General features: G+C 36.2%; 1 protein-coding gene across 1 annotated transcript in view; it reads left to right on the top strand.

The window, feature by feature from the left end:
- LOC117982237 (substance-K receptor-like) overlaps window positions 1-10,736 on the top strand; it is a 51,693-nt gene extending 40,957 nt beyond the window's left edge. Inside the window, exons 7-11 of the mRNA XM_034968557.2 lie at window positions 2,028-2,153; window positions 5,784-5,884; window positions 7,267-7,357; window positions 9,179-9,256; window positions 10,272-10,736. Coding sequence (XP_034824448.1) covers window positions 2,028-2,153; window positions 5,784-5,884; window positions 7,267-7,357; window positions 9,179-9,256; window positions 10,272-10,652 — 777 coding nt within the window. The 3' untranslated portion in view covers window positions 10,653-10,736. The remainder of the gene's footprint in view (window positions 1-2,027; window positions 2,154-5,783; window positions 5,885-7,266; window positions 7,358-9,178; window positions 9,257-10,271) is intronic.
- Window positions 10,737-15,400: the final 4,664 nt, after the last annotated feature.

The raw sequence follows: 15,400 nt of genomic DNA, 5'->3' as shown, positions 1-15,400 counted from the left end.
TGGCACGGCCCGCGCCTCGAGTCAGTCACCTTTTCCTTCTATACATATATTATGTATGTGTATAGATTCCATCTCTTATTTGACATCAAAATAAGAACTCAGCAAAGTCTGTAGCGTGACGTAAATAGAAATATACAATTTGACATGCTATATAGCAACTAATATATAGCCATATCAAATCAAACCAAATTAAGTAAATCAAAATCATTCATCCAAGATCAAAATATTTTTGTTCAACTAAACTTTTACAAGTACTTTGAATCGGAATGCATTTCCTACCAAGAGAAGACCATATAGCCATAGACGCAGTATTATTTCGTATATAAGAAATTATATTATTCCATATAGAAGGCAGTAACATAAAAAATAAACTCAGTACATAAAAAGGAGTATAACTTATGAAGCAAAGTACAATATTACACGTAGGTCATAGGATAATTTTACGAGCGCTACTCTAAGGCGAAATCCGTTTAGAGTATTTTGGAGAAATGCCCATCCCATATTATACCAAAAGCGAACCGTTAACTTCCGGTATTACATGCCACCCTTGAACCAATACTTATGTAACTATAGTGCAGTGGTCTGAATGTTAGTGTTCTTCATTTTAGCATCTACTTGATTAGATTGTAGATAGCGCACCTAATCTCTTCGAAGTTAGTGGATAGTGTGAAATTTAAATCTAGTCATTAATGCAGGACTATGCTTAGTGAGTTTTGAGAAGCATTCACCAATTTGATTCGCCCAATTTCTATTGCAACTATTTTTTGAAGCATGCTGGTAGGTCAAAAGGTTAAACCTGTGTCAATATCTATGTTCTCTGCACGGATTTATAGCTTTAGTTAGATCCGTGGTTCTCTGTGTCACTATGCGTTTGTGTCATACACATAAGCGGATACGAATTTGGCTTCACTTTTTAAAATACAATTATACGAGCTTTACCTATCTCGAACTTTATAATATCTGTGATTGCACATATTCTAAAATATTACTGTCTTATAATATTATCTACCATACTTTGCAGTGCTGTACCGACTTTCATATTTTATAGGTACTAAAATGGACCATTAACTTACAAGTAATATCCGTCATTATTTTTGATAACACGTACCTTGTATCTAATAACTAGAACGCTTCACTGTTATGTACCTAGAGATTTTATAGTTTATCTTAAAACTCCTCTCTTTATATTTTAAATTCTGACTTTATGGTTTGATTTAAAACATCTAACACGAAAACCAGCTTTAATGTGCATTATTTTCCAGATTAAATAAAATAAAACACCAAAGCGCTTTTCATTTACATAAATAGGTAAACTTTTGCTAAGAGTAATTTATAAAGCTCAGATCTCGATTACCAACCTCTCGTCTGTTATCTTTCACATCAAAATATATTTGCCTCATTTGCGAAATGCCTAAGAGGAATAATATATTATCCTCTTCAAATATTACATGAACTCGATCAAACTCCCAAAAGTATTATACGAAACTTTTATTGTCTCTGCGAGTTTAGTCGATCGTAACTAGGTATATTCCTCCTACATCAATCAATGGTCGTAATTGCGTAAGTAACCTCTACGATAACTTACAGATTGAGCTAAAGTGGTAAGTAATTTGTAAAGTGGCATTGCAAAGTACATGGTTTGAAAAACCGGCCAAGTGCGATTCAGCCTAACGATTTATCGAACTATTTCGTTTACTTATGCTACAAGACCTCCCTTCGGGCTAAATATGCTCAAGATTGTTTAATGCTACTAATTATTTTTTTTGTACGAAAACAGGCTTTGAAAAAGCTGTAATTTTTTATAGAATTAAAATAGAAATTATCCAGATATTATTGACAAGCCGTTTTTACGGAAATGGACCTTGGGTAACGGATAGGCAAACAGGTCGATGACGAAAAGTGGAGGATGGAGCATTTTTTGGTTATGTCGAATTATCGAATTTAAATAATTGTGGGTAAAATAATATTTTTATTTTCTTGTTGAATTGTGCTTAATGTCTTGTAAATTAATTATTTCTTTTCTGCAGTATATCATTCCACTATGTGTGATAACATTTGCCTACGCCCACATGGCAATGAAACTGTGGGGTGCTCGGGCGCCAGGCAACGCTCAAGAAACAAGGGATGCCAACCAAATGAAGAATAAGAAGAAGGTATGAATTCGGTATATTCAATTTTATTATTATTTATGGTTCCAATTACCTCCTTCAGGTTTGTACATTACGTTTTTACGACTTCCAGCGCTGCAAAATATGTTAAAATTAGCTGTTATTTTTTTGGAGATAAACCTATACTCAACCATAGATTAATTATTGGTCTCGCTCCGCTTACTCAACATTATACGTCTACATGTGAAAGTGTGTCTGTCTATCTGCTAGCTTACAGTTACGTACATACCATCCATTTAACTGATTTTGACCTTTGGTACAGAGATAGCTTGCTTCCCGGGTAAGGACTAAGGACATAGGCTATTTTTGGTTCCGGGAAATCAAAGATTTTCGGGACGGGATTTTCATAAAACCTTAGTTCAAATGGAGGAAGTTGCGGGCATCATCCACTTGGTAAGTACAGAGATAGCATGCATCCTAGAAATACATCCTACAAATACTTACTAGGTACATATTTTTTATTATGCCGGAAATCAATTCAAAGAATTCCCACGGGATTTTGAAAACCATTTCGGTTTAACGCGAATAATTCGCGGGCATCATCCAGTATTAAATAATAATTTAAATCCCCAGCATCCCCCACCACGTATGATTTTTCTTTGTCTAAGCGATCTTTTTCTCAACTTAATGATATAAATATACGATTTTGCTCAAGTATCTTTACGCGACAGATCGCAATCGGGGAGGGAATGCCACGCACACTCGCACAGCCTCCGCGCTAACCTGGTGCGGGCGACGTGCGCGCATGGACTTGTAACGCGCCTAATATTACGAATAAAAATTTCTGTCACTTTTGGTGCGGGACGAGGAAACACTACATAGACAACTTGACACACTCACTCAACAAAGTTTTGTGTCATTATTAACACACACATATCTAAATCTTCAACACTACTACATTTTACGCACACTAATAAGTTATATACATCAACATACAAAGACATTACGAGTGTAAGACAGTCAAATTGATTTGCGATGCTACCGTATCGATATTTTAAAATATATCGATAGTTTTTCAGAAACAAAAGTAGAAGTAAGAATTTATTACTCGTATTTAATTACTTAAAACCAGTGTTTGGTCAGCGTAGCGTATTCTTGCATACATTCACCTCACTTAATAGGTAATTATCCCAAAAACTAATAATGCAACGTAAAAATAAGAAAAATATTTACTTAAAAATATGCACATACTTTTTTACTTATTTTATATCATTTTTAATCTTTTGTATTTTTTTATATAACGAAATTTTCATTTAAAATTTCGATAGTGAAAATGTGCTTATTAATGACTTATATTATTATATAATACAAAATAAACCTGACCGCGCAAAAGCCTACCAAACATAATTAGTAGGTATATCAATCAATAAAATGTTTTTTTCTTTCCAATCAATCATTTATTTATTGCACATTGGGTTTACATGGTAATTCCAATATGGTGTACTCTTTGTCCAAAAAAATTAAATGTAAGTTATTAAATATTACACGTATTGCCCTTACAAATTAGCAATGCAAAAATTTTCTCAATACCTGCCGCTTTTACCCCACAGCAAAATTCCATAAGACAGATATGATACTATGAAAATAAATTAGTAAACACACACGGTGGCCTCTTCTATTTTTAACACGTCATTATTTACCATTAAGTTAATGTTATGTATATTCTTGGCGATTCTCTCTGTAAAAATATCGAAATCTGTAAAAATAAAACGATTATGATAAATTATTACCTAATCCTCATCCTTGAGAAAGGTACACCTTTTAGCTACAAATTACCCAGTTCAGAGACACCCTACCCCGTTTCTCGCCTATCACTAAAATTGCGTTGCTTTAATATTTTTTTAAATGTATTAAGTACGTGAAATCACAGAAATCGACCAGTTTTATTACAAGTACAGGTAGCGAAAAAATTGTGGTAATTAATAATAACTATTCTTTACTTGACTTGAAGACGGTAATTTAGTCGTTAATAATAAAGAAAATGTTTTCATCGATATCGATAATCGAACCGCAATCACTATCACATGATTCTTAAAAATCGAACCTTATGTCCTATGCAATTAAATCTAATACTGAAAAATTTTGTAAAAATAACACTATAGTCTCGTGGGGAGTGCGGTATACTATAGACGGAGAGCCAGGGCCCAAAATACTGTTTGAATTTACTAAGGCTAATTTTTTTATAGTTCATTAGAATGGTTGCGTACACAAACATACTGCGGTCAGTCAAGTGAACCTGAGAACAGTGACTCAGGTGCGCTATCAAAGGTGTCGTACCTGCGAGGTAATAAAATGAATTTACTAAGGCTGAAAATTGTTATATAACTTGTATATTGCATATAAATAAAAGTTGTAATGGTTAGTCAGCAGAATATGGGGACAGAGCTGGTCAGTATGCGCAAAAAATTAGCCTTAGTAAATTCAAACAGTTTTTTGGGCGCTGGCTCTCCGTCTTTAGTATACCGCACTTCCCACGAGACTAGTGTTATTTTTACTACTACGTAATTTCATGCTGTTCACGCGTATTCAAATTTTAACCTAATTTGTATATAACGAGGGTTGCAATTGTTTAGAAAAAACAAAATATAGTCTCGTGAGAAGTGTGACTCGTTTCTACCGAATTATTACGTACTCAATTACTGAATCGGTAAAGTTCTCGATTGTTATTTTATTATAATAATTTATGTAATTTAATTTATAGAAAGCGTTTATTACACCAAAAATACTTACTTATGAAATGAAATTCCATCTTTTTGTAAATTTGATGTGTTTGATTTGTTCTTGCACTCACTAACGGCACAAACAGGCATTTTTCACCCAGCGTGTAAGACGTCGTCACACATCGAAAACGATTCTGACAATGACAAAATCGATTCCGCAAACAGTGTTTATAAACGCAGTGGATTAAAAATCCATTACTATTGACAGAGGGGAATAATCATGCGAGGCGCGTCCTTAGGTTAGATCGTCCAAGGTGTGCGCGGATCGTCCCCCCTGCCTCATACCCTGATTGACATCTCAACCTGTCGCGGACTTATAGCACTATAGATACTTATTTAATTACCTTGAACACCCATCTTTTGAGCACAAATGAAAACATTTTATAGAAGCTCAAAATATAATAAAAATATTTTACTTGGAAATTCTTCAGTACGGATTAGGTATTAAATATTATGAAGAGAATTTAAAAGAAGCTCCTTAAAAAATAATATGAGATAAGCTGTAGGTAAGCAAATTTTCTTTTCTGAAATCATACTTACCTACTCTATTTGTATTTTCAGTGCTGGAAAATGTGGTTCGTCTTTGATTTTTCTCCTTTCATCGCCGTGTGCGATCATCATTATTTATTAACAACTAGATGACGCCCGCGACTCCGTCCAAATTTTTGAAAATTCTGTGGAAGTTCTGTGATTTTCCAGTACAAAAACTAGTCTGTGTCCGTCATCATTGGGATGCAAGCTAACGCTGTACCTACTCATTAAAATCGGTTGAACTGTTGAGTCTTGAAAATATACCAGACAGACACACTTTCGCATTTATAATATTCGGTGAACTGTATTAAATATTGTATTAAACGTACCTACAGCTACCTAATATTTATATCTGTACCCACAGGTGATAAAAATGCTAGTCCTGGTGGTTGCTCTGTTCGCGCTCTGCTGGCTTCCTTTACAAAGCTATTTGCTGCTTCAGTCGTTCTTCCCTACTATAAACGAGTAAGTATATTATTGATTGTTTCATTTATATTTTATAAACTTTGTAGTTACGCTCTTGTCAGAGCGCTCGTGGTCATCATTATAGTGCTGTGGCAAACTTAACATTCCTCTCTGATCTCTTGTAAGAGGACGTCCATTGCGCCCCTCACCTTGGTCTCTCCATCTCGCTGTGCTTTGGTGCCCTCTACTCTACCTCGAACTACTAGACGTTCAATGGAGACACTCAATGTGCTTTTAGATTGTGCACAAAACAATGCACAAAACTGGGTTTGGCTTTGACTATTGGTTTGTCGTTTACACGGTGCGATATCAATGGCCGTGCGCTCTGCAATATTACGCTACCTTCTACATTTATCTACTTACTAGAGACCCATCCCGGCTTCGCACGATCTCTAATTTGTTTGAACATAACATAAAGCCTATGTTACTCAGGTATAATGGAGCTTTCTACTTGTGAAAGAATTTTCAAAATCGGTTCAGTAGTTCCAGAGATTACTCCTTACAAACAAACTTACAAACTTTACCTCTTTTCAATATTAGTATAGACTAGCTACTATTAGTATAGACTACATTACCCGCGACTTCATCCGCGTAGATTTAGGGATTTAATAATCCCGTACACCTGCCTCTACACAACCCCCGCGCTGCTCTGTACGGGATAGCGTGGGTGACTTGCCTCATACCCCGACTGCCATCTCGATCTGTCGCGTACTTATATGTGCATTGCTTTCACGCTAAAGGAAAATATCGTCAGGAAACCTGCATGCCTGAGAGTTCTCTATAATGCCAATTCTAATTTGTGGTCCAAACCCTTCTCATTCTGAAAAGATACCCCGTGCTCAGTAGTGGGCCGTAGCGGCAATGGGATAGGGCGATGATGATAATGTGATTGGTATAAAAGTTCATTACTATAGAAGTAGATAATGTATATTTTTATTAGGTACTAAAAATATTGTTTTCTCTTTTAATGAAGTAGGTAGGTAGTAATGTGTTGGTCATCGCAAATCTCGAGAACAGCTGAACTGATTTCGCTTAATTCTTTGAATTCTTTTTTTATAATATTCCTTGAAGTACGAGGATGGTTCTTACGGAGACAAAAATTTAATTCAACGTCCCCCTCAATTATCTAAACTCCACCTGAGCGAAGCCGGGGCGGTTCAGCTATTATTATATAACTTACCTAGTAGGTATAAAAGGACTCCTGGTGACGCTGTAGTGGCCAGTAGGGCCTACGCAGCATAGTCAATCCGAAACAACAGGAATCTGCTTACTTCCACATACTCATGAGAGCAAGCATAACATACAGCTGTAAAACGTTAACATAATAATATTATGTTTCTGTCTAAGTTAAGATTAAATAAATAAATCATTTTTTTTTTCAGGTACAGGTATATAAACGTGATTTTCTTCTGTTTCGATTGGCTGGCAATGAGCAACTCGTGCTATAACCCATTTATCTACGCTATATACAATGTGAGTACATACCTATTATAAGAAAATACAGTTCATTCCATAGAAGTTTTCCCAACGCGCTCCGCAGTGCTTTCCATACAAATATAATAGTTTGGCTCTCATTTGAATAATAATAACCAATCAAACTCAATGTTTCTAGACACGTTCTAGAAACAAATATCAAACATAAGTTTGCCATATTTCCGTAAAAATGTGTACAGGTAGGTACAGTGCGCAGCAGAAAGTAATATACATCGGCCTTTAGAATGACATTTCGGCTTTGTAGAGCGTTGTCTCTGTCACTCATACCTATATATATGACGTTTTGTCGGTCTCAACGACAGAGACAATGCTCCACAAATCCGCTATCTCAGGTCGACGTACATTACTTTCTGCCGCGTAATGTACTTAGTTTAAAAGTTACACGGTCTGAAAGATTTGTACTGTGTTACTTTAAAACTACACATTAAATCTAAAAAAACCAGCCAAGTGCGAGTCAGACTCGCCCACCGAAGGTTCCATACTCGGGTATTTTTCTCGACATTTTGCTCGATAAATCAAAATGCATGAAAATAAATAAAAATTTGTTTTAGAATGTACAGGTAAAAACCCTTTCATATTATGATACGCCACTTGGTGTAGTTATCTTACTTTGAAAATTAAAAATACTAATTTTTGTTCATGAAATCATTTTTTTTGGCGATATAACCACAAATCCACGATTTTCGGGTTTATTCCTACCTGGCAAGTTTCATGACTCTAGGTCAACTGGAAGTACCCTATAGGTTTTATTGAAAGACACGATAGACGGACTGATGGACAGACGGACAGACGTTATGAGCTGACGGGTATATATTGAACCTATCACCTATCACCTAATCGCGTTGAAACGAAATACGACATCCCACTGATCGTAAAGCACAGTAATCTAAGTCGAGCTATAAACATAAAAACGAATATCATATATTTTGATAAATATATTTTCTTTTGTATTTTCCTGTTCCCGTTATTGGTTTTATTTGAAAACGTTTAGATTCTTACTAGCTGATGACCGCGGCTTCACCCACGGGGATTTAGATTTTGAAAATCCCGTGGGAAATCTCTGGTATTCCAGGATAAAAACTAACCTATGTCCCTCTCCAGGTCTTAACTTTACTTATGCAAAAAAATATGTCGATCCGTTGCTCGGTTGCGACTGATTGAACGACAAACAAACACACATTCACATTTATATGGGTTAGTGATTATTTCATGGAACATGAAAATGCAGTTTTTAGAGACTCTTGTTTTTGCTACTGTATATCAATTTGTGCTATTATGTATCCAAAACTATGAATAAGTTATGTAAGCTAATGTAGTCATTTTAAAAGTAGGTATTTCTGAATATCGGTTTATAGCTAATATATTATACCGAATTATAATAAAGATAAACCTTTCAGCTATTTTTTTTTCTTTAAATGAATATAAATTGAATATTTAAATATAAGTATGAAAAGAAAAGCTGACTGACTGATCTATCAACGCACAGCCCAAACTAAAGGACGGAACGGCTGAAATTTAATATGCAGATAGCTATTATGACGTAGACATCCGCTAAGAAAGGATTTTCGAAAATTCAACCCCTAAGTTAGTAATATAGGGGTTTGAAAATTGTGTGTCCACGCGAACGAAGTCGCGGGAATAAGCTAGTGTTCTACAAGTAAGTTTAGGGTGCATAATTATTATGTTTTCTAAGACTGAAATAAGTAAAAGAGTGTTCATTAGTTGTACAACTAAAGTCTATATTATGGATTATTTTATGTGAAACAGGTATATTAATCAACATTTTCTTTGTTGTTCTAGGAAAAGTTCAAAAAGGAGTTCAAGCAACGCTTCACGTTCGGGCAAAAACGAAACAGGTTTTCCAACGATAGTTATGAGGTGAGTTAGTATTTTGTAAAAGCTAAATAGCAGGATATTAATGAGAGAACAATTCATTAATTTTATTTAGGTATTGGCATTTCAAACTAGTGGCAGATGCATTTGATGATTGAAAAGTTTGTAAAAATTTATTTATTCGAATAATCTTTTACAAACTTTGAAAAAATATTTGCCTTGTATTGTATTCTATTCTATTCTACAATCGCCTGAGCGATGGTTTCTTTTCAGCATTTGAAGCAGCAGATTGTTATCTGCTTAGGCTTCCATCGAGATGCTCACGGGAGTTTGGGCGTCCAAACGGAAGCATTTCAGCATTTCATAGTTGTGGTAGAGAACACTGAATTTTTTAGACGGCTGCTAGGGCCGCTAGATACTCATTCGATAGTAATCAATAATTAATCAGTGTACGCTCAGCGATAAATAACTTAAACTGGCTACTTGATCCGTGATCTCTAATTTTTTTAAATCAGTTAAATCTAACAAGATACTTAAGGTACCTTAGAAAATAAATAACATACCATCCTTCTTAAGGCGATTACGCACTGCATCCGATCCGAATCCGTGAAAATATGTTCTGTAGTACCTAGTCGGAGAACTATTAAGAGAGATATGTAAGAGAGATAATATGTCAAAGAGGTCCAGTGAATTGGATTTTGATCAGAGATCGGATTAGTGCGTAAGCAATATCCGAGTTCGGTCTGAGCTATTTACATCCGTATTTTCACGGACTCGGATCGGATGAGTGCGTAACCTCAGAGAGATCACGCACTCATCTGATCCGAATCCGTGAAAATACGGATATAAAAAATATCTACGACATATGACATAAGCTACCATACAAAACAAAAAGGAACGGATTCGGAGCGGACGAGTGCGTAACCGCCGTAACTCTGTGTCTATCATCCCTATGTCAATTGTGCCTGTATTTACTATGTTACCTCATAATCACCCTTATTTTGCAGGCATAGAAAATATTATCGGGACCCTTTGTAAATAGAAATTGTTTTTGTTCTAGGACGGTCAGTCGTACAGGACCCGGGTTTTATCCATACGGTCAACAAATGAAAGAAGTGTGTACTCCACCAGAAAATCAATAAACATCACTCCAGTGGATTCGTTGAAGGTTTCTAGAAATTCTTGCCACTGTGTAAGAAATCAAAATAGGGACTCGGATAGAGAAAGTTTTTATAGGTCGAGGAAAACGATGTCGAATGATGAATTCGGATCCTTCCGAAATGGTGCCCGCTTACAAGAAACGTCTGGGAGAAAATCAATGTCGAATAGGTTCCGTGAAAATGATTTACCCATCGGAGATGAAAGAGTTAGTGAGCTGTATATTTTTCCAAATAGTAATATAGTAGAATTTACAGATGTTCTATGTGATAATAAAGTGTGAATTATATTTAAGACTAATTAAGTAATAAGTAGGTATATAAGTATTTATTAAAATGTCAACTATGTTGTAGAATCTAAAATATATTCAAATCTATGAAAAATTTTATTGCATTATTTATATTATCCCAATTTTCCAACTTACCTATTAAGTATGAAAGTTGAAACCCAATAATTTAGTTTACCTGTAATATGATGAAACTCTGAGCTCAATTTTTTTTCATATTCAGTTCGACGGAAAATATTTGTCATTCTTAAATAAATGAAGGTAATTTATATCTTTTTATAATCACATCACACTAAATAAAATAAAAATTAAGGCACACACACACTAAATAATCACACTAATGTTAATGGAATAAAGGCGAAAGTTTGTGTGTATGTATGTGTGTGTGTATGTTTGTTACTCTTTCACGCGAAAACTACTAAGTAGACGGATTTGGCTGAAAGGAATAGAGATAGCTTGTAGGTACCCTAACTTAACACATAGGCTACTTTTTATCTCGGAAAAGAGGAATCCCGCGGAGGAAGTCACAGGTATCATCTAGTGTCATCATAATCGATTGTATCAACAGTGTCATGTTCAACTGATGGGCATGTATAGTACACGACAGGTCGAGATGGCAAACGCGATGTGAGGCGGGCGGACACCCCGCATATCCACACGTCGTCGCCCGCGCTGTCCCGCACCGGCTTAGCGCGGGGCTGTGCGTGTGGGCGGGGCGTCCCCAACCACAATTGCCATCTCGACCTGTCGCGTACTATAGATAGATTACCTACGACAAACAACGTTGTCAAGATCCAACGACCTCTACGTGTACTTAACCTATGGAATCGATAGACGATACTTAGTATTTTCAAGTTTTATTGGCTTTATAGGCATGGTTTTAATAACGCATTAATACTAATAATATGCCATAGTGCCAGCTTTTCCCAATCTGCTAAACCGATTATGGTTTTCGGTATAGAGTTAACTTACCTGCCAGGAGACGGACATAGGCTACTTTTTATCCCGGAGCATCAAAGAGTTCCCACGGGATTTTTAAAATCTATATAAACACGGATGAAGTTGTGGACATCACGCGTCACTCAAGACTTGGAAAATGGAAATGTAATACAAAAAATGTTAACGTAAATGTAATAGGTCAACTTGGGCTTTACAACTCTCAGTTCTCTTTGCTGAGTAAAAAGCGTAACTGCTAGGTTTTTTCCCAACTTGGCCAAAAACTCGACAGTTACCTACTCTTTTCAAAAGGCAACCACATCATCATCATCATCATGATCAACCCATAGCCGGCTCACTACAGAGCACGGGTCTCCTCTCAGTATGAGAAGGGTTTGGCCATAGTCCACAATGCTGGCGTAGTGCGGATTGGCAGACTTCACACACCTTAGAGAACATTATGGAGAACTCTCAGGTTGGTATATCAATGCTCTCAGGCATGCAGGTTTCCTCACGATGTTTTCCTTCATAGTTAAAACAAGTGATATTTAATTATTTAAAACGCACATTACTCGCAAAAGTTAGAGGTGCGTGCCCAGGATCGAACTCCCGACCACCGATTAGGAGGCGGACGTCCTAACCATTAGGCTATCACAGTTTTTTTTTGCAAGAAGAAGCAAAAGGTAACTATGATGTAACAATAACAAATCATTAAAATAAAATCTTATTTGGTTGGCATGTTCGTCTTACTTAGACAGCCCCACAAAGGACAATTAGTGTATAACTAGAAAAAAAACCGGCCAAGTGCGAGTCAGGCTCGCGCAATGGGTTCCGTACTACAGTCGTATTTTTTCGACATTTTGCACGATAATTCAAAAACTATGATGCATAAAAATAAATAAATAAAAATCTGTTTTAGAATGTACAGGTGAAGACCTTTCATATGATACCCCACTTGATATAGTCACTCACTTCGAAAGTTTAAAATACTAATTATTAGTTCATGACCACAATTTTTTTTTTGTGTGATCTAACCCTAAATTCACGGTTTTTAGATTTTTCCCCAAATGTCAGCTATAAGATCTACCTACCTGCCAAATTTCATGATTCTAGGTCAACGGGAAGTACCCTGTAGGTTTCTTGACAGACAGACAGACAGACAGACAACAAAGTGATCCTATAAGGGTTCCGTTTTTCCTTTTGAGGTACGGAACCCTAAAAACCGGCCAAGAGAGAATCGGACTCGTGCACCGAGAGTTTCGTACCTTGGTATACGTGTAATTATTTTGTTGCTTAAATTATCTCCAACTGCAACATATGTTTGTAATTGCAAATATTAATGTCCTTTACTACTTTTTGTACTTGTAAAAAGAGAGCCAGCGCGTGCTTCGTAGACCTAAATAATTCATACCAATGTTAACTTGATACCTCTACGCGTTCCTAAGACACAGGATCTCGACAGACAGACAACGAAGTGATCCTATAAGGGTTATATTTTTTTCCTTTGGTGGTAGGGAACCCTATAAAACAAGACTCGAATACGTTTAGCAAAAATATTTCAAGCTCGGTGGTAACTAAAAGGAACCCTTTGCCTTTTTGTACGTTTACATATTCGAGGTTTGAGAGTCTTCTTTTTATTTGTACTAAGATGGATTTTAGGTCAGCGAAAGGTTCCCTATTAGATTTTTACCTCGTACCTACGTACCTAGTACCTATGTTCATACTACATACACACTGTACATACCACTGTATGGAAAACTAAAAAATATATTTTTTCGATTGTCGTCGTCTTTATTGGTAGACTAAATTATTATTAACTTGTTGTATTTGTTATTAACTTGAATTCAAAATAAAACTAGACTTTCGTTAAAAAAAAAAAGGATTGTGCACGATATAAACACATAAAAAGTATAAGTAGGTAAAGGATTTTCAATATATAAAAGAAAAGGGTGACTGACTGACTGACTGATCTATCAACGCATAGCTCAAACTACTGGACGGATCGAGCTGAAATTTGGCATGCAGATAGCTATGATGACTTAGACATCCGCTAAGAAAGGGTTTTTGAAAATTCAGCCCCTAAGGGGGTAAATAGGGGTTTGAAATTTTTGTAGTCCACGCGAACGAAGTCGCGGGAATAAGCTAGTACGTGGCATAAATGACCTGGAAGAGTGGTAGGTGGCAGAGTATCAGGCACACAGGTGGTGAGGATAAAATATTTTGTTCCTGCGACGCAAGGTGCGATCATAGAATAGGGTGGGTTTTATCAGTTCAAACATAATATCTTAAGAACACACCTCATTAAAGGGTCGGTAGTAAATGTACACCAAAAGAGCTGACGTCTCTTCGGTATTGTTAAGAACTTCCAACGTGCAAGTCAATTCATTAAAATGCCAATATCCAATACTTTTGGCTACAGGCCAACTTCTAAACTGATCGACGTTTATCCGTAAGATTTTCTGGTAACAAATTACGTAGCGGACAACTGTGAAGAACCACGAATGTTGTTCAAGCAAGATAAAAATGGCATTATGATAAACATTTGAGAGGAAGCAGCCACATGTTACTCGATTTTATAGCTATGTTTTGGTAAATACCATTAAACCTTAGTTTGGTTTTACAGTCTATCACTATGTCAATCACATAAAAATTAAACGAAATGTTTTAGGTATTATCTACTTATTTAATGACTACAAAACAAATACATACTTTCATATATACATATTGGGGCCGATTCTCTAGTACACAATCTCTAAACTAAACTAAATTAACAGGTCTAAATCTATTGCTTTCCTTTTCCGCAAGCAACACTATGAAAGGGATAGCAATAGATTTAGACGTGATATTTTAGTTTAGTTTAGAGATTGTGTACAAAGGAATTGGCCACACTATATAATATTATAAATGCGAAGAACGTATGTGTGACAGTTTGCTAGCATGTCACGCCCCATCCCTTTGATTTTGAAGAAACAGAGATAGCTAGCATCCAGGGGAAGGGATTCCTACGGGATTTTTAAAAAACTTCAATCCACATGGAAGAAGATGCTCGCATCATCTATTTGCTACATACTACACACTTTGCTACTAACTTACACTTTACGTCTACTTTTTATTCTGGAAAATCAAAGAGGTCCCACGGGATATTTAAAAACCTAAATCCTCGCAGTCAAGGTCGCGGGCATCATATAGTTTATTGCAAATTACATAACTAATTTTGTAGTATTCCAAGACATGAAAAAGACACTATTAAATTCAATACCACCATTTTAATCATCTTAGTTTAGGTATCTTTCTTGAATTACCTTGATATTATTAGGGTTCCGTACCTCAAAAGAATAAGACTAAGTATAGTCCGCGACAGGTCGAGATGGCAATCGGGGTGTGTGGCGGGGGGACGCTCCGCACACCCGCACGTCACCTGTGCTCGCCCGTACCGGGTAAGCGCGGGGGCTGTGCGGGTGTGTGGGGTGTTCCCTCCCCGATTGCCATCTCGACCATTCCCGTACATTTGTTATTGAACATTTATTATTCAGTCAAATCATCACTAAAGGCCAATGTTGATCTTGGCCGCTAAGTGGCAATTCGTTCCGCTTACATCCCGAAATAACCTTCAGAAAAGATAAAGCGACTCCACTCCGATGAAAAATAAGGAAAAGCTCATTCAAAAACTTGAAGTAAGTAACAACTATTTATTCTTATAAGTATGATAATATTATCACGATTTAACTAGCTTATGCCCGTGACTTTGTTCACGTGGACAACACAAATTTCAAACCCCTATTTTACCCTCTTAGGGGTTTAAGTTTCAA

Source organism: Maniola hyperantus, chromosome 5 (genome assembly GCF_902806685.2).
Source record: "Maniola hyperantus chromosome 5, iAphHyp1.2, whole genome shotgun sequence".
Taxonomy (NCBI): domain Eukaryota; kingdom Metazoa; phylum Arthropoda; class Insecta; order Lepidoptera; family Nymphalidae; genus Maniola; species Maniola hyperantus.
This window is presented reverse-complemented; position numbering and strand designations above follow the sequence as displayed.